This window comes from Halichoerus grypus, chromosome 2, assembly GCF_964656455.1.
Source record: "Halichoerus grypus chromosome 2, mHalGry1.hap1.1, whole genome shotgun sequence".
Classification (NCBI taxonomy): Eukaryota; Metazoa; Chordata; class Mammalia; order Carnivora; family Phocidae; genus Halichoerus; species Halichoerus grypus.
In genome coordinates this window covers 91569702-91590158 of record NC_135713.1, presented here as the reverse complement: position 1 = coordinate 91590158, position 20457 = coordinate 91569702, and the positions used below count along the sequence as shown (strand labels likewise).

The 20457-nt window shown below is 47.7% G+C and overlaps 1 protein-coding gene across 3 annotated transcripts in view; it reads left to right on the top strand.

Moving 5' to 3' along the window:
* The first annotated feature begins 144 nt into the window (after window positions 1–144).
* The window catches only part of CKMT2 (creatine kinase, mitochondrial 2), a 31075-nt gene continuing 10762 nt past the window's right edge, over window positions 145–20457 (top strand). The window contains exons 1-5 of one of the 3 annotated variants that reach the window (XM_078067108.1): window positions 210–289; window positions 5739–5796; window positions 16643–16814; window positions 18384–18582; window positions 19897–19992. In XM_078067108.1, the coding sequence (XP_077923234.1) occupies window positions 16663–16814; window positions 18384–18582; window positions 19897–19992 (447 nt within the window). In that variant the 5' untranslated portion in view covers window positions 210–289; window positions 5739–5796; window positions 16643–16662. Of the gene's footprint in view, window positions 290–5738; window positions 5797–16642; window positions 16815–18383; window positions 18583–19896; window positions 19993–20457 lie in introns of those variants that run through there. The other 2 variants (XM_036067194.2, XM_078067109.1) reach the window with 2 other exon arrangements.

Here is a 20457-nt window from a genome sequence, read left to right as displayed (position 1 = left end):
AGCCCTGGGAGCGGCGGCCTCCAGGACCGGACATGGGGGAGGGCAACGTTTGGGGGCAAGGGCAGGTGCTGGAGAGCCCAGGGCCCAGCGGGAAACAGTGCGAAGCCCGCCTTCAAGGGCAGCGCGGTGGGAGCCAGCGCGCCCTGACGTCCGACCGGGGAGTCGGGATTGGCCGAGATGGGCCCCGGCCCCGCCCAGCCCCGAGGCTTTTCAAGGCCAAGGCCGGCCCGGGCGGTTTACACTCCTCAGCTGTTGCGGGCAGCGGGACGTGGGAGACTCCGGCTCCAAGGTCAGTGAGCCCATGAAACCCGACTTTCTTCCTGCAAAGCGGGGGCGCTGCTAGAGCCAGTGTGAGGGGTCTTGTGAGCGGTGGGCCGAGGGCTGCGGGCCGGGACCTCTAGTGCCGCGGTGACAGCTCTCAGGGGCACTGCTCGCGGGCGAGGGATTCGTGGCGACTCCCTGAAGAAGCCGTCGGAGTGTGGGCCTTGCTGCCTGCCCGCTCTTCCCGGCACACAGGCGCCGGCGACCATTCCCTGCGACAGCTCTGCAGTGAGGCGCGGCCCTCGGCACCTCGCTTGTCCGCTTGTTTCTGACGGCGCCTTAGGAATTTTTCTTGATGGAAAATCTGAATGTTTCTGCGTTTGGGGCCTTAACCCTCAACTAATCCATTCGTTTCTGGGAGTGATTTTTGATTTTCAACCCCAGCAGCATCAAAAACAGGTGCAAAGAAGTGACTCGGGATAAATAAGTGGGAAAATGAACCTTTTGAGGCCCTCCAAAGGAGCTAATTACTAATTAACCCAACAGCTGGACCCAATTTAAATTGGCTAATACTATTGCTAGAGAGTCATTTTTGAAATCCCTAATCCATTAATAACGAGCCACGTAACTGGTTTGCCCCCATCAGAGGTAAAAATGCAGCACAGTTGGCCGAAACGTGCTTTGTCTCTGGCAAAATGTGTTGCTTGTTTGCTTGTATGCTGGGTTGGCTCACGGGGCTTACGGTCAACCCTGGCTTTGACCCTTGAGTGGATGACATCTCTGGCTTCCCGTGCTCTGGTGGGTGTGGAGAGTGACATGTGCCACCAGAACAAGCCACCCTCGCTCGGCTGTCCTCAGTGCTGCCCTTTAGACCCTCCCTCAGCACTGCCCTGGCTCTGCGACCCCGCACGGGGTCAGCTGCAATCACTTGAGGGGGCAGTTCGTGCCCTTGTGACAAGGTTATGCTCGGTCAGCTGCTGTGCTGTTTCCAGAAGTGCCACTTCTCTTCCGTTTTGGAACTTGTGTCCTTGGTCTGCTAACTCCGCCCAAGAAGAACACAACCACCACCAGAACTTGGCAAGGGGGCTTCCTGAGTGAGCAGGCTCTCAGAGGATATTTGGGTGTTATTAGCTGTGTGGGTGCTCCACGTCCGCCTCTGCACTTAGAGGTGCTTTCCCCCCCACACCCAGCCTTTAGAGTTAACCCTTCTGTGGGCTAAGACTCCATTTCAGCAAAGGGCACGAGGGCCACCTGCCTCCACGGACTCTGCCAGTTCATGATGAAATCCTATCCTTAGAGAACGGGCCAGAGGCCAGGTCAGTTTTCCTAAAGGGGTGACTGAGAAAGGTCCAGAAAATCATGGGGTGGGAGGTGGGATGAGGAATGGGGAGTCCTGGGTATTCAGAGGCAGGAGGAGGATTGGTTCTGAGGCAGACTTTGCCCCTGGCTTAGAGGCCCTGGGTCTTCATCCCTGCTGCAGCCTAGAGGAGCCATTTGTCATCTTTGTGTCAGCTGGGAGTTCCTGCCCCACTGAGCCAGGAATCCTGCAGGGAGCCAGTCCTGAAGGTGACTGTTGGAGGTCACACCGGTGCACCCTTGCCTTGAAGCTACACACAATCCTTTCCTTGGGCAGAAAGAAGGCACCCACTCCTTTACAGCATTTCACAAGACTAGATGGTTCCTAACTTACTATTTTCTTGAAAACAATTTACCTGTGAGAGATGAGTCTGGTAATGGTCATATGTGTACGTTAACAGGAGCCCTAGGAGAGGCCTCTGGTTTACAGGGAAGGATTATAAATATCTCCTGCTTATGACTTTCTACTTGCTGAATAGAGCAGAGGTGACCAGCGGTGCCCATGGGTGACAGTATATCTAGTGGTGGTGAAGTAACTTGAACCCTTTGCTCTCTGGGAGAACTGGAAGGGGACAGCCATTTTCTGCTGGCCTAGTAGACTGGCATCATGGGAATTTGTTCAGAGTGTTCTGTGGAGCTGGTCCAACCCTAAGGATGTCCTCTGTTTTGGGGTGACTCTCTGGAAGGAAGCTGACACGTGGTCCTCCTCTTGCCCTCCACTGCCCTCCAGCCCCGACGAGTTCAAACACGTGGACGCCATGTACAGCTGGATCAGAAATAACTCTGAGTCAGCAGAAAGGCACCTGTGGCGTCTTTATCCAGGATATTCAGGAAGACCAGGAATGTCCAAATTGAGGCAGTGACAGAACCCAAGGCCTCCACATTCCAGGATGTGACAGAACCGGACAGAACTCTTAGACCAGGACCCAGACTCCCAGGGTGCCTGCTAGGACAGAGAGATAAACAGCTCTTGGGCATGGTGACCAAAGGACTTAATATGGTGGTTCTTATTTTTTAACAGAGCAAGTACCAACAAACAATATTATTGGCTTTTGCTGTGATCTTGCACCCTGGGTAGAAACCTCCCTCTCTTGGAGCCCAAGGATTCTGCCAGATTTTAGCCCTGATGCTGTAAACAGTGCTTTTCAAATCAGTAGTCATAGAGGTGTTCCAAGTTAGGGAAACAGACAGAGCCCTTCTATGGGGGGGGGGGCGGCTAGACACAACGTCCCTCCTCACCCCTGCAGCCCCTCCCCCTGTATAAGGGAGGAGACAGAAGGGAAGGAGAGAGAAGACAAGCCTATGCCCCACCAGCTTAGAAAAAGGCAGGCTGGCCCAGCGTCCCCTGAATGGCCGGCAGGCACATTGGGCACCTGGTGTCTGAGTGGAGCAGACAGAGGAGCCCTGACATCTGGGCTACCTCAGGAGCCTGAGGACAAGGAAAGAGAATGGCTTATAATATTCCGGGAGTCTGGGGAGTCACATGCTTTGAGGGGACATTCCTGTGTCTAGGAGCTGTTGTGATAAGTGCATTTCTATGGTCTTGGGGAGTCTGAGTGGAGGGTTCTGTGGCACTCCGAGTCCTAAATCACAGGTGCTTTTCCTCTGATTACTGATCAGTGCAGAGCTGCCTATCAAGTGCTGTGGTCTACAAAGAGCCCAAATCCAGGGCCAAAGACACACCTGGTTCAAATCCCAGCTCTTTCAACACGCCTCTAGACCTGGAGCAAGTCACCTAACCTCTCCTGAGCCTCTCTTTCCCCCATCTACGAAATAATGCTTACTTGGCAGGATTGTTGCAAAGATTGAAGACTTTGTTTGTAAGGCCCCTTGCATGGTGCATGGCTCATGGTAGGAGCTCAATAAATGTTAGTTAAAAAAAAAACAAAAACAAAAGACAACAGGTTTGACTGGGCATGCAGGGATGGAAAGGACATCCCAAGTGGAAAAGCGGAGTAAAGGATCAGAGGTGGGTGAAGCCAGTAGGTGAAGGATTGTCAACTGGGGATAAGATCAAGATCCCCTGATAACAGGGGTCTGGAGAAGAACTTAGGAGCCCAAGTAATTAAATCCATTTAGTCAACTCAGATGTTGGTTTTTAGAGCATGATCAGTGGATCTGAAAGTATGCAGTGGGTTCCTTCTAGAATGTAGTCTTATCTCAGATTACAAATAAAACAATTACATGTAACACTTGAAATGGTAAAAACATAAGCTAAAATTAACATTCAGAGAAGGGGCAGACCAGTGCTGGTTGGGATAATCGTAAGTGGCTTTTGGGAGAGAGTGGTAATTCCCCCATAGCCTTGGAGTCATTAGGGAGAAAGGACTTGCATATAGTCGGTGCCCACTGCAGCCTGTCACTTAATTCTCACAACACCTGGGAGAGGTCTCCTTGAGCCCATTATATAGATGGAGTTGCTAAGGCTCAGATTCCCAGACCCAGTAGGGGCTTGGAAATCACCTGTGAAGCTCTTTTCAAATGCACATGTGATGGCCCCATTCTTGCAGAAACTCATTCAAAAGATACAGTCTAGAAATCTGGACTTCTGACACGCTTCACAGTTGATTTACTTTTTAGCTTGTTACTTTTTTAAATCATAAAATTCTACATGCTTATTTTTACCTGTGACACAATACAGAGTTCTTTTAAGAAAAAAATTAATAATCTGCCTCTTCCAAGTCTCTTGTTCTGAAGTAACCCTTTTAGTAGTATGAATAACCTTCAATACTTTATGTTCACATAAATATATGCAAATGCCCATATATTTATACTATTATAAAACTAGAACCACTCATTCTCATTGCTATGCAAGTAGTTTTTTCTTTTAACCTAAAAAATATGGTATAGATGTTCATCCAGGTTAAGTGGAGGCAGTTTTAACTAATTCTTTACTAGCTGTGGAATATTCCACCATCTGAATGTGCCACACTTAATACAACCCTTCTCCCTCTGATGGACAGGTGACTTCCAGGTTTCATTTGTCCATTTGCCCCTACAAACAGTGCTCCATAATCCTCCTATGAGTCTCTTCTTATATACTGCAGCTTTATTTCTGCAGAATGGATTTTCAAACTGTGATGCTTGCGGCCAGTGACTATGCATCTGTTAATAGAGGTTTCTTGGTTCACTTTCCAAAATGTTTGTAGCGTCTCGCTGAGCAGTCCAGGTGATTGGATCACAGCCGACAAGGGGAGGGCTATGCAGAGCTGCACCCTGTCTCACCTCCTGCCTCCCTGACCCTCCTCAGCACTACTCAGCAGGAGCCTTTTAAGACCAAAAGAAGGCCTATCCTTGCCCTTTGCATGGGCCTTTATTTATTGCTCCCTCCAGCTTTATTGAGATGTAATTGGCACGTACCATTGTATAAGCTGAAAGTGTACATTGGATACAAGTATATATTGTAAAATGATTGCCATCACAGCATTAGCTAATACCTGTATCGCCTCACATAATTACCCTTTCTATTTTGTGGTGAGAACATTTAAGATCTACTCTCAGCAACTTTCAGGGATCTAATACAGTATATTAATTATAATTAATCATTATGCTATACGTTAGATAAGTGGAAATAACCTTGAACCAACATCTCTCCATTTCTTCCACTCCCCATCCCCTAGTAGCCACCACTCTGCTCTGTTTCTCTGAGTTCAGTTTTTTAGATTCCATGTAAGTGATGTCATGCAGTGATGTCTTTGTCTGACTGATTTCACCTACATAATGTCCTCAAGGCTCACCCATGTTGTAGCAAAGGCAGGATGTCCTTATTTCTCATGGCTAAATACTATTTCATTGTATGTATATGCATCTTCTTTGTCCATTCATCCAGTAGCAGACACTGGGGTGTTTCATATTGTGGCTATTATGAAAAATGCTGTAACGAACATGTAAATGCAGATTTCTCTTTGAAGTACTGATTCCATTTCCTTTGAACGTATAACCAGAAGTGGCAATGCTGGATCATATGGTAGTTCTACGTTTTAATTTTTGAGTTATCTCCCCACTGTTTTACATTCCCACCCACAGTGCACAGAGGTTCCCTTTTTATCCACATCCTCACAAATACTTCTCTTGATTTTCTTTCTTTATTGAAGTATAACTAACATACAGTGTTATCTTAGTTTCAGGCATACAACATCATGATTGAACAATTCTGTACGTAACGCAGTGCTCACCGCAGTAAGTGCAGGCGCCATCTGTCGGCAGTGTTTTCCGTCTCACTGACTATATTCCCTATGCTCTACTTCTCATCTCTGTAACTCATTTCAAAACTGAAATTATGTACCTCTTCATCCCCCACCCATCTCCCCTCTGGCACCTACCAGTTTGTTCTCTGTATTTGAGTCTGTTTTTGCTTCTCTCTTTTTTCTTTGTTCAGTTGTTTTATCTCTTAAATAGTGAAATCATGTGGTAGTTTTCTTCCTCTGTTTGACTTATTTCACTTAACATTATACCCTGTAGGTCCATCCATGTTGTTGCAAATGGCAAGATCTCCTTCTTTTTTATGGCTGAGTAATATTCCTGTGTATGTGTGCATGTGTGTGTAGACATACCACTCTTCTTTATCCATTCATCTATTGATGGGCACTTGGGTTGCTTCCATATTCTGGGCTGTTGTAAATAATGTTGCAATAAACATAGAAGTACATATATTTCTTTTGGAATTAGTGTTCGTTTTCTTTGGGTAAATACCCGGTAGTGAAATTACTGGATCCTGTGGTATTTCTGTTTTCAGTTTTGAGGAACCCCCATCCAGTCTTCCACAGTGGCTGCACCAATTTGCATTCCCACCAACAAGGGTGCAAAGGGTTCCTTTTTCTCCATATTTGCCAATACCTGTTATTTCTTGTCTTTTTGATTCTAGCCACTCTGATAGGTGTAAGGTGACATCTCATTGTGGTTTTGATTAGCGTTTCCGTGGTGACTAGTGAGCATCTTTTCATGTATCTGTGCACCGTCTGTGTAGCATGGGCCTTTATTTAATGATCTCCACAGGAGCAGAATTTCTGACTGGGAGCAGCTAAGTGTAATTGTCCTGCACAAAAGCTCTTGCTCTCCAGCTCGGGGGTGCCTTGGGCAAGCAGCAGGCCTGAGAAGTCCCTGCGGATGGGGCCTAGAAGGAGAAGCTATGCGGGCTGATGGACATGAGGGCTCCTGGGAGGAAGCCATAGGCACAGAAGTGTTGCAGTCTGGAGGGCAGGAACAGGCCTGGCCTGCCAGGGATGTACCTCCCCGGAGGACCAGGCATCCTCACGAGACAGGGGAGCCTAGGGACAAGGGTCTGTCCTGGCTGAGCAAGCCTAGGAAGGCCCTAGAAGACAGCCTGACCCAGGAAATGGCCGGACTGAGGGGCAGGACAGAGGGTGTCAGACAAAAGCATCCCTGGGAAGAACCCTGTGGGGCTCCAGGCAGGCTCTGTAATCACCCCTCGGGCCTTTCCACGCCACTGGCGGGTGTTTGCAGTGTATTCAACTGATAACTCTGTCAGTCATGAGGAGTGAGGAAGCCCGCAGACCACTTCCCTTGGAAAAAGCTGGGCTGTTTGCTGAGGTGAAGGGAGAATGTCCTCAAACACTGTGGCAGCAGGTAGAGGGATTGTCTCTGTACTCCTTTTCCATCTTTATTATTATTTTCATTTTATATTTGAGAAAACGAAGACTTGGAAAGCCAAGTAACTTCCTCAGGACAATAGAGAATTGTAAGTGGCAGAACTGGATTCAAATGCAGGCTTTCCGGCTTCAGAGCCTCTGATCCTGATGCTACTCCTGTGTCTGTTCATGGCTGCTAGTTCCCTGTCACTGCTGGTGTCCAAGGAGGGCCTGGGTGAGCCCCCAGGAAAGCCCAGTGAGAGGATTTAGGCACAGGTGGATGGTTGGACAATTTCCATCCTTTCCAGTCTAGACCTCTCTCATGATGCCTCAATCATATTAAAAGACAGGACGTCCAGGGACACCTGGCTGGCTCAGTCAGTAGAGCATGTGACTTTTGATTTCGGGGTTGTGAGTTCAAGCCCAGTGTTTGGTGTAGAGCTTACAAGAAAGAAAGAGAGAGAGAGAAAGAGAGAGAGAGAGGGAGGAAGGAAGGAAAGAAAAGAAAAGAATAAAAAAGAAAAGGAAAGGAAAGAAAAGAAAAAAAGAAAAGAAGTCATTCCCTCTGGAATACCTCCCAGGTACCTCCAGTTCAACCTGATCATCCTGCCCTTGCCTATACCCCAAACCTGCTCCCCAGCCAGGATTCCTAGTCAAGTGAAATCCTCCAGTCAGAAACCTGGGAGTCTTCCAAGACTGCTTCATGACTCTCATGCCCGCATCTGACTGGTCACAAAAGCCCCTGAGCCCACCCACTAAGTATCTTGGAACTTCTTCCATCTATCTCCATGAAGCCTTCCCACCACCATGGCTGAAGCCCGGAACATCTCCTGCCTAGTTTATTCCAGGACACCAGCACCTGATTTCCCTGCCTCTAGACCCTTCTCCCTTTCTCACCAATTTACCAATTTAGTAACATTAGCCACAAGAACTTCTGACACTTACTGCCTGTTCCCTATATGTCAATATTTGTGCTGAGGGCTCATTTAATCCTCACAAAACCTCTGTGAGTAGGTCCCATGATTAGCCCCATTGTAGAGGTAAGGAAACTGAGCAGCACTTCTCAAATTGTCTGTAGCAAAAGCTGTCATTAATTTCTAAGCCACAGCAGACCAATACATTTGTAAAACATAATAAGGTACAATTACTAGAAAAATAAAATACAGGCATAGAAAATGCCAGCTTAAATTTTCTTAATTAAAATTTCTCTATCAAAGTGCCATAAGCATTCTAAATGCTTACTCTCAATTTTTCACCTTCTCTAGAAAAATCTTGATATATCAGGTAGACTTGGGTCTTCTCCCCTGCTAATTCTCTTTGCTCATGTCACTTTTGATTATAATGATCTGTTTTTACAATGATTTCTCTCTCATTCCAGACCATAAGCTTCTGGAGGGCAGCCCCAGAATCTGACACAGGGATTGATTCTCTAATGTTGTTGAATGGATGGATAGACAGCCAGGCAGTTAGACAAATGGATGGATGAATAAATGAGATTCAAGGCAAGCTCTCAGGCTGCAATGTGATCTCCACTGGGGAGGCTGCGTTCACACTTTGCACAGGCCACTCACTGAGTGGTTGTCCTTGGCCTCATTCAGGTCTGTCCCTGGAAGCTGCAAGTGTTCTGGAATCTAGAATCAGTCAGGGTTGTGCCCAAATCATGGGTTTTCCTTGGGCCTTTGGGGAGAGTCAGCCACCACAAATCCTAGGCAGATTCAGCCCCAGTTTAATTCAACTCTAAATTTCAGGACAATTGCTTTCCATAGAGTTCCTCCAAAGCCAAATTTAGATCAGTGACTGTGGCCCAGGATGCCATGTCCTCATCCTGAAGATTTTGGCCCTAGGCATGGAACAGGGGTATAATTAGCCTTCATTCCTCCCTTCCTTTCTGCAGCATTCACAGGTAGATTAAATCTGGTGTAGGCTGAGGGCAGTGGCTACTCTCCCACCCGGAAGATGGCTGCAAAGCAGCTGGCCAGAAGGACGCATGCATGCAGTCACCCACAGCCATCTGTTTATGGGCGTGGGTATGTGGTGTTTAGTCATTGTTTCTGCTCCAATCCTTGGTCGTTTGTGATCTGGTACTAGTCACAGGGCAGGTGGGGGCAAGCAATATGTCTGATCAAAACCAGACAAGCCCAGTGTGGCTGCGTGGTGTGGTCTCAAACCAGACCATGCCCTCCCAGGGGCTCCCTGGGGCGCTGGCTTCCACGGCAGAACACCTATCCCATGATCTGCACCGGTTCCGACCATGGCCTGGGAGAACAGACTGCTGGCCTTGAATTCCAGCATTGCCACTCACGAACTTTGTGGTTTGGGGCAAGTTACAAGTTACCTTTCTTTACCTCCATTTGCATGTCTGTGAAATGGGGATAATAAGAGCATCAACCTCATGGGTCTGTTGTGAGGATTAAGTGGGGGTAATAACCACAAAGCCCAGCACATCACGAGTGCTACACAGGAGTCTTCCCCTCAGTCTGTGAGCGCTGTAAAAGCTGCCCCATAATAAGCACTTAAATATTTATCAAACAAATAAATAAAAAGATACCTATCTTCACCACCTCATTGTCCTGTCTTCTTCCCTCTCCCTTCGTCACTGCCCACTGTGACTTCTCTCCACCTGAAGCATGTCAGTGTCATTCACAGTGACTTTGACCCACACCATCTGACTACTTCGGGAAGTCCTTGGTCAGTGGTATTCCTAGAGGGTGGAGGAAGCCCTGAGGGTTCACCCTCTGGGTGTTGCTTCCCCTCAGGGGGAGCCAGAACAATGCCTGTGTGCTGGTTGGCAATTTGGCCCGGAGCCCCCTGTGGAGACCCTGATGGAGAGAAACCATTCAGTATCCCTGAGAAACTGTGCGGGACCAAGGCAGCTAGAACTGGCTGGCTGCTGTATTCCTTGGGAGACAAGGGGGTTGGCTCCATCCCAACATACTGTAATACTCTTTATTATTAAATCTCATAAGTAAAAACAGGATCTTCATTTAAATGAGTGCCTACTGAAACTCATACGTGCTTTTCCTTTATGTGTGTTACCTTGGGCTTTTAGTTAACCTCTCTGTTTTTGAGTTCCCTCCTCTGTGACAGGGGGCAAGATAGCTGCTCCTTGGGGTTATTGTGGGGAAAGTACCTGGCTTTGAAAATTCTAATTTTGATTTTCCTCCCTTATTAAGATGTGGAAAAAAATTTTAATAACTACAGTTATCTAACAGTGAAATGGGTTGCTTTAGGAAGTGGTAAGATGCCCAGCTCTGCTGGGGTTTAAGGAGGGCTGAAGGGAAAAGGGGTGCCTGCATTTAGGCTGAGCTCAATGACTGCTCATGTCCCTTCTAACTCGGGGTCTCTATGTTCATTCTCTCTCTTACCCAGCATTTATTACAAACCTTCATGTGCAGGCCAGTGAGCTTGAGAACCAAAAAAAATTGTGACCTCATCCTATGGTCTTTGGATCTTGTCTCTTCGAAGTATGGGATCAGTGCTGAGGGATGTCCACCCTTGCCGGAGCCCTGCTGAGGTCCTGACCAGTGCTCCCCCATGTGTAGGAAGGGGAGGAAACCAAGTTATCGCTCCCTAGTGAAAAAAGGGAAAGAGCCACTCCCCTTTTCTTGGAGCATTTCCTTTGGAAAACTTGTAAATTCTTTCTCTGTCCCTTTGAGATGTATATAAATCTCTTTAAGAGGAAGTAAGCCTCCAGGCAGTTTTACAACCTAGAAATGTTTTTCTCAAGGGCCTGGGAGCCATCTCTTTGAAATGTATACATCAAGGAAGATAGGCCTCTACCTCCCAGTCTCAGGGGGATGCTAGTGGTTCAACTTCGGTGCCAGCCTCCAAGTTTTAAGTAAAACTACCTGCTGTCAAAGAGACAGGAGAAGCTTATTTTTCCTTTGGCTAAAGGCAATTAGCTAACACAAATGGCCACCCCAATTTCAGGTGAACTTAGGGTAAGCTCTGTGTGACAAATAGTGCTGTCATGGCTTCTTACTTGAGTTACCTCGAGAACACGTAGGTAACGGGTTCTATCAGCATGGTTCTCTAAAAGGGTGAGATTTTGTTCTGTTTTGGCAATTTCTTTAGTGGACTGCCTGTGAGGAGCATCACAGCCTGGCTTAATGCTTAGTAATAAAATTCTTTCCTGTGTTTTGTGGAGAGGCATTTCTGGATGACAGATTTTAGTTAAATTTCCCCAATACCCAGCACTGGCTCTTCAGCTGCCCCTTCCTTCCCCGCCTGCCTACACAGTCAGAGGAGTCCTGATGGAAGGAAGGCCACACACACGAGGCATCAGGCTTTGCCGGGAGGCTTTGACTGTTTCCTGGGGGACACCCTCTCCCGGACCTCCCTGGGAAACAGCTGGGCTCGGGCTGAGTGGGCTCCCACGGGGCCGGTCTGTTATGGTTGAAGATGAGGAGCCCGCATTGGGCTGCTCTGCTCTTGGGCGGCTTGTAGAGACCAGGAACCAGAGCAGGGAAATGCTGAAATCCAGCCTACCAGCCTCGCTTGGTTGCTTTTATGATAGGATTTCAAAATCAATAGGTGAAGGGGATGGGATGTGTTTAATGTAAGTAGTTTTGTTTTTTTTTTTTCTTAATTTTGTAAGCTAGCTTCCTGGGTCGAAACTTGAGTCTAAGCTGGCTTAGATACTGGGCCTGAGGCTTTATAGCAAATTAAAAGTGAGAAGTACTTGGGGGCAAAGGAGCCAGGCAAGAAGGGTAAAGGTGCCTTGGGAGATAGCCCAAGGAAAAGGGCCCACTCCCTTAGACCTACGTGGATTATCTGAAAGGAGATAAGCAGGAGGCTGTAAGATTTCCTTCTTCTGGAAATCAGGCACAGCATGGCTCAAAAGTAGGTCAGAGAAGAAATGTTTATTGATGGGCTACCATGTGCAAGGATCTGTGACAGGTAGGTAGGTTCCTGTACTTGAAGATTTTAGCCATCGGCTGGGAAGACAGCGCATAGTGGGCAGTTCCTTAACATGACAAGAACTACAGGACAGTTGACTTCACCAGCAGGTGTCAAACACCTGTGCAGCATACGTGGAAATGAATGAGCAGCCCAGGAGTGCTGTGGAAACGTAGAGAGCAAGCAGTCACCTTGGGCTAGGCGGGGCACAGAGAAGTTTCCGGCAGACTGAGGCACCAGGCTCTGGTTCAGTCACAAGAAAGATGGACAGTAAAGTCCAAACTGGAGGGGTGGTAAGAAGCAATACTTAAGCAAACAGTAATAATTTCACCAAAACAAATGAGTATGGTTTATAGTAAATAGCACAAAAGCACACGAAGTAAACTGATTTTTACTTATTTAAAATTTTTTTATTTAAATTCAATTTAGTTAACGTATAGTATATTATTCGTTTCAGGGGTAGAATTAAGTGATTCATCAGTCATATAACACCCAGTGCTCGTTATATCACGTGCCCTCCTTAATGTCCATCACCCAGTTACCCCATGCCCCCACCCTTATCCGCCTCCAGCAACCCTCAGTTTGTTTTCTATGATTAACTCTCTTATGGTTTGCCTCCCTCTCTGTTTTGGTATTTTAAAATACATCTGTTTTATAGAGTATATATTTTATATATCTGTATTAGAATATGTTAGATATATAGTATATATAATAACAGATATATCAGAGAGCTCAGTACGGAGCTCAAGAGCTCTCATCCTGAAAGTCAGGCTGGTGCAGTGTGTCCAGGGTGTTCTGGGCCCCATGACAGTCCCTGAATGTGTGTGTACATGTGCTGTGTGAGCTTTCATGAGGTTCCCAACGAGTTTATTTAGCTGACATTTGCCTCTTTCCCCCCAAAGAAGTCTGGATCCTCCTCCCAGGACACTGGCCACTGGGTGTCCTAAGGCTGAGGGAAGCTGGCTTCCAAACTTCTCCGTTGCCTGTGCTCTTGGCCCGTCCACTCGTCCTCTGACTGGCCCAGTTCTCCGGCCTCACATCCCCCACTGTGCCCACTCAGTTGACACGAGCATTCTCCTGTGGATCCTGGCAAGCCTCAGAGCGGCTTCCTACCCCAGCAAGAAGGATCCAGAATGTATCTGTTAAATAACGCTACTGAGAGCCTGCCGAGTGCCCGGTGCTGTGCTAGGCAATGGTGATACAACAGTGAGCAAAAGAAACCAAGTTCCTTCCTTTGGGGGCCTATCATTTATTTGGGGGAGATGGTCAGTAAACAAAGCAGATAAAATAACGAGAGGTGGGGACGAGTGCCAAGAAGGGAACAAAACAGGGTATTATTCAGAGAAACTGGGAATGATGCCTAATTTCAAGCAGGCTGTCAGGCAAAAAGAACAGCAAAAGCCAAAGCCTTAAAGTGGAGCCCTCTCCCCCTCCTAAGGGTGTCTGGATGCGGAGGCCTTTGTCCCTGGAGAAGCACCCCAGCTGCTCCGGCCCCTCGTCTCCTCTCTCCACCCATCTCCTTACAGAACAGTTCAATAGGTTATGCCAATGCTTGGGGCATGGAGAGAATCAAAAAAATTAAAAAGCTGTGCAAGGAAGCTTCAGATTGCTCTATGCTTCAAACTTTGGTCCTGGTGGTTTCACAAGATAGACTGACTTACAGAACCACCATGTTTGGAGACTAGGCAAAGCCCAATCCTGACCACTTTGGTGGACATGGGTTATCTCTTATATACCTTTTCCCAGCTTGACTGATTTATGTCACAGGTTACCTACCATCTTACCATCTGTGCAAATAACAAATCCAGCCTCTTGGAAGCAGGGGCTTCAGCTGCAGATAGGGGGGCTTATGGTAATATTTGGGACCTCCCAGGTAACAGAGTCTGTAAGACAAAGCCTGTGAAGCTTTTCAAAGACTAACTTTTAACACAACAGAGATTTCATTTAGTCACGAGGAAAAACGGTTTTATTGCAAGCGTGGCTCTGGGTCTTTGGGGAGCAGCTGCTCCCAGGGTCCCTAGGCTGTTTGATGAGACCCTTAGCTCAGTCTCACTCTCAAGTTTTTCGATTGGCATCTCAACAGTGAAATTCAGTGCTGCTATGTGTCCTGAAAAGAGAGCAACATAGAGTCAAGGAAGCAGGAAATCTTCACTTCACCAAAACTCTGGGTCTGTGGCAATTCTCTACAAGGAATGCAAGCAAGAGCACTAAAGATTTTCAGCTCCAGGATGGCTTAGGTTGCTTCCACCAAAGCCTCCACAGGATTATTGGCAGGAATCCTATGTCATGGCTCGGACAAGAGGACAATGTTGGAACTCTTGGATATAAATTAGTAGTATTTCCAGAAACAAGATATAGATATGACATTTCAAACATGATTAATTTGAGTTAGACACCCACCTACACATCACTCTCACATGGAAGAAGACCTTTGAAACCACCAGTTGTCAGTGGGGTGCCCATGACGCCATTCCCTCCTCTTGCTCCTGACTCTGCCTAAGACTGGTCTTCTCAAACAGACTCTGATGTGAACACATACCAGTGTCCAAGCAAAGTAAGGAAAGAAAAATAAAGATTAAGACATTTGAGTCAAGCTCAGAAATAAATGGACTTCTTAGTCCGAACTGTCCTAGCTTATTTTTTGGCCCTTATATTTCCTGGAAAGAATTTAGACAAAGCTTCCTTCTACTTTGATGAGTTCTCTGATAAACCTCAGATGACAGCATTATCTTTCCACTCAGGAAGGCGGCTGGAGGGTGTGGACGCAGCTAAAACGGAACGGAAAGATGTACATTAGTGCTGCCTGCCACACGCAAGGGCCAGCAAGTATTGGGACAGTTCTCTGAGGAGCCCTCACCTACTCTTGGAAGGAGACCAACAACAGCCTGAAGTCGTGTGATGAGATTACTGTTGGGCCAGTCCAAGTCCCTAGGACAACTTTAGGAAATAGCCCATTTATCTTGTCTGAGGATTACTAATTTCTGTTGTCTTTAGGACTCAGGGAATTGTTTTTAGACATTAGCACAGAAGAAAGGCTCTCTGATAATCTGATTTCCTGGGCTAGTGCAGAAAAATAACATCCTAAATTTTTTCAAGGACTCTGGTGCTTTTGGTTGAGATATTCAAGTTTCTCCTTAGTATTGCCCACACAGATGTTAAATAGAGACTTTTAGATGGAGATTCTGGAAGCATAAAGTTCATAGACTGATCCCAGTTCCCAAAATACAATCAAGGAAGAAAGTGAACCTCAAAAGGCTGCTCTTAGAATTGTGTGTAAGGCTATGCCGAACTCACCTTATTAAAAGCTTATCTTCCACTGGGTGGCCCAGGTTTTCAGCCACAGCCATACATATCAGTGGGTTCTTTGCAGGGGCTAAGCTTGAAGGATCTTGTAGCAGTCCTTGGAACCTTCTAAATATTAGGGAAAAAATTCCACACTCCCTGTATTTGAGCATCACAGAGATGAACATAAGAGAGAGTACTTACAGTGATCTGTTCTATTGTTCTGCACTCAACAACCCACATTAGATAGCTCCCTGCTGGGTGATGCTGTGGATTAACTGGTCCTTCGGATCTCTGGGCAATAGCAGACACAGCAGGGTATCTGTCTGGGCAGGTCCTTATCCTGATTTTCATTCTTTGTTGATATTGAATACATCTAAACAAATACTTACATATGTCTTCTACATTTTATCGGCATCTCAGGCTGTCCTTCTAATGTCTGTTTCTTCCTAAAGTATATATTTTAGTGGTTCCTTTGTTAATGATCTCTTTATTTTCATTCTCATTTTTAAAAGATAGTTTGACTCTGTTGACTCCCCATTCCTCCTTGTGTGCTTGCTGATCTTTGAGAACTTGTTACTTGATCTTCATCTGTAGGAAACCAGAGCCTAAACTGAGTGTACTTTCCTTAGAGAGGATTTGTTTCTGCTTCTGCTGGGAGCCAGGGATTTGGGGTCTGCTGACCTTGGGCCACTTTAACCCCTCTCAAGGGTCCTAGCTCACTAGGGGAGTCACAGATGGAGCTCTCCACCTCACTGCTGGCATCCTGACCTTAGTGCTCAGATGGACATCCGTCCTCAAGATAACCCAAACCTCCTCGCTTGTTACCCTGAGCTCTGCCACCAGCTCATTTGCAGCGAGTGGAGTGGGAGGGTAGGACTCAGAGACTCCCTCTACTTCTTCCAAGCCCAGGAACCCGTCCTATTCAGGCTCTCCTCACTGTGCAGTGGCGGGTTCCAAAGGAGCAGCTGGTCTGTCACATAGCCAGCAACGGAAATCCTGTGTTTATTTTTCCTGTATTCTCAACTGGAGAAAATGGCAATGGACTTCAGGCAGTTGGACATTCACAGTGTCTACAACTACGCACATTTCCGCAAGCAGTGTGAAGGGTTATGGGTGAGAAAGGAAGAAAGAGAAAAACCAAACCAAAAGAGAGGCAGTGGCTCCTTGCAGTTCTTTCTCTTTGCCTGGCGATCGCTGTGCTGGGGCTCAGGGCTACCCCGGGAGCTTGTCTAATCCAGTGTCTCTGCTTTCAGACACTCATCCAAGAGGAAGGATGTCCAGTGCCTTCTCTAAGCTGCTCACTGGCCGCAATGCTTCCCTGTTACTTGCTACCATGGGCACCAGTGCTCTAGCCACTGGGTACCTGCTGAACCGGCAGAACGTGTGCGCCGAGGCCCGGGAGCACTACCGCATGTTCCCGCCAAGGTAAGAACTCCTGGTGTCAGCCACAAATATGCTGTCCCCTGCCAGAAACTGTCAGCAAGGGTCCTTCTTGTTGCTTTTGAGAATGACTAAGTCAAACTGACCATCACTGTTGACACAAAGCACAGTGACCTGTGGTGAATCCAAGAAAGTGCAGTGTTATCATTCCTGCCCAGAGCTTGGGGTCTAACTGAATAGTGATCATACTCATAATGAACATTGGTTGAGCACTTTGATGTGTGTTAAGCGCTATATATGGAGTATCTATTTTATTCATCTTAGCATCCCTTTGTGATAAAATGGAGACTTAGAAAAATGAAGCAGTGCCCAAGTTCACACACTTAGTGCAGCCAAATGCAAACCCAAGGACCCTGATTCCAGGCCCATGCTTCACTCACTGTCGTCCCACTTTCTGGAGAATGATGTTGTGGTACTGATGTTAAGTATCAGCTTTAAAGGCCATTGCAGATGGCAAGTGGGGAAGTGGCATGAAGATGGACATGATTTCTCAGCCCTTGGCTCCTCACCACGGATAAGACCGCGCACACTGCATAGAGTTGGCATGCAGTGCTGACTTCACAAGATTCCGCAGAGGCAGGTGTGGAGGAGACAGACCAGGAAGACTTGATGTTCTTCTCAGAGATACTCATTGGCTCTTGTGGGAATCCAGATCTCTGAGGGAACTACCGACATCTACCATGTACCTCAGGAATTCCTGAAGTGAGATTACCTGTGTTGGAGCCCATGGGAGTCCTGAATCCCTTGTTCTTCAGCCAGGACACATCCCGGTGTAAGAGAGCGCCTCACTTTATTTCCTTCTGTGTACTGTTCCAACAGATATGTACTGAATGCCCGTTTCTGTAGCCAGCCACTGCTCTCAGCAAAGCAGACCCAGTCTGCTCTCATGGAACTTGCACCACAGATAGAGGACAGATAAATAACGGAATTTCTATGTAGCTCCACCTGCAGGTTCCTAGTCTCTCCATCACAGACCTAAGGGACCAAAATGTGGTTACTGCATTTTACCAGAACATCTGGGTTAAAAAAAAAAAATCTGCATGGAATTTCCATTTATTATTTAATTTTCACTCTGTCTCCCCTTTCCAGTAAGCCATGGTCTGTGGGCTCCTGCAGCCAGCATCATGGAATCCTTAAGCAGGGCCAGGTCTCCTTCTCAGGCTGTCCAGGGGACTGTTTTTTCTTTTTTTTAATCTGGCTTACTTTTTTTTTTTTTTTAAGATTTTTATTTATTTGACAGAGAGAGACACAGCAAGAGAGGGAACACAAGCAGGGGGACTGGGAGAGGGAGAAGCAGGCTTCCTGCGAGCAGGGAGCCCGATGTGGGGCTTGATCCCAGGACCCCGGGATCATGACCTGAGCCGAAGGCAGACACTTAACGACTGAGCCACCCAGGCATCCCTTAATCTGGCTTAAAGTCATGACTCCTAGACACATGTCCCCAGGCCCACTGGCCAGAGAGAGCCTGGTGGAAGGATGGCCAGAAACAAAGTCCTTTTGCAGGCCGCTTCCCTCAGGCACCGCTCACTGAAAGCCTCTCCCCTCCGCGTGCAGTGCAGACTACCCTGATCTGCGAAAGCACAACAACTGCATGGCCGAGTGCCTCACCCCGACCATCTACGCCAAGCTCCGCAACAAGGTGACGCCCAATGGCTACACCCTGGACCAGTGTATCCAGACTGGAGTGGACAACCCTGGCCACCCCTTCATAAAGACTGTGGGCATGGTGGCTGGTGATGAGGAGTCCTATGAGGTAAAACTTGGCTGCTAATTCCAGAGTGGGGGGTGGTGGTGCTCTGGGTCCCAGAGTCCTTCTCTTCTCTGTGGGGCCAGCATTCATAAAGGGAAGCCAGCTTCAGCAGAACATCTGGAATGCTTTCTGGAACAAGAAGGTCTACAACTTCCCAGGGATAAGGCTTCCTTTGTTGCGGTTCTAGTATCCCACCTCACGGAGGAATGAGTTACAGGACAGGGCTCTCTGAGACTGTCAAGGGGATGAATTGGTACAGACAAAATGTTGTAATTTATTGGTGATACATATGCACCAAAAAGACATTAGGACATGGTGTGTTTGTGGCTAGACTTTATTGAGGAAGGAGGATGGTGTGTGTCTTTAGCTTGGGAATTGCTGATCACACAACCACTGTAGCTTAGATGACTGAGTTCATCACGTCTCTCAGAGGAATCCCAGGATCTCCGTGTCCTCATCCTTGGGGCAGAAGCACAGGACGGTCTGCTGCTAGGGCGGCTCAGTCACCATGCAGGCCTCGTCACAGAGCTACCTCTACACCACGGCAAATGGCAGGGAGCTGAAGGCAGTTCCCTGGGAGAACAGCCATCAAGAGGAGGGAGGGGGTCCTGCTGGTTAACAAGACTGGTAGTTCATTCACACAGAGCTGTGCGCTGCTCTGGGCCCCCAGAGTCTCAGACCAGAACTGGCTCCTGGGACCCCATGTGCTGCCCCACCCCTGGCCACCCACTTCCCACAGCTCCCAGAGGCAGCAGGCACTCCGTTGTGACTTCTTAACATTATCTTACCTAAAGGATATACCTGAAGTTTTTGCTTTTTAAAAAAATAGATTTTGCACAAGATAGTTTGGGCTGGGGAAGGACCGCAGGGTGAGAGGTCCTGGCTTTGCCCTGAGCGCTGCTGTGCACTTCTCTTGTAGCGCAGCTGGTTTTCCGTGAATTTACTATGTTCACACTCCCGAACCTGATCATCTCTTTGACCACAAAACCGCCTGTGGCACTTCTGCTCTGGCAGCTGCTTTCATCTTACAAAGAAAGGACTGCTGGGGAAAAACCTCAAATCCTTAAACACAAGGCTTTCTTGCTCAGTGTCATGGCAGTAAACTTGGCAGAATCACTCACTAGGGAGGTGGCCTGTCATTGCTGTTATTATTGGTAACCATCAATCCACCACCCCCATTTCCTGCGTGGTAGCACTGAGAACGACAGAGGAGGGCGGCAGCTTTGGCGCTTAAGGGAGGAAGGGGCAAATGAAAGGGATGACCTCTTAATAGATGACCCAATTAAAGAGGAAACAAGTGTGTCTTCCCTTCTACAGGTGTTTGCCGACCTTTTTGATCCTGTCATCAAGCTAAGGCACAATGGCTATGACCCCAAGGTGATGAAGCACTCCACGGATCTGGACGCATCCAAGGTAGGCTGCAGCCCCCTGTGCTTTCCCAGGAAGCTGGCACTCCAGAGCCTGAAATGAGGGGCACCTGCGAGGAGGCTGACTCAGCCGGGCTCAGATGCCCTCTGCAAGCTCTGGAATGGCCCTGGCAGAGCACACCCCCTGCAGGGGCAAGGAGGTCAGAAAGGTCCCCAAGTCTTTCTTTTCTTTAATCAGGACCAGTAGGGTGGTGTTGGCCAGTGAGAGCTATAAGCCTTTCCTAAAGCAGTTCCTTTTTTTTTACCCCGCACCTAGTGGGGTAAAGGATTCCGGATGGCACTGCATAAAGTAGCTCGGCCCCGTATCTATGCGACCCCCACCCTGTAATTCCAACATGTGTCCAGCATGTTGTGCACAGGGTCTGAGGGCCCCCCGTCGGGGGTGCTGCAGGTCAGTGGGCTGGAACCACGGTGGTCATGGCGGGACTGTAGTCCGCAGCTGGCCGTGCTC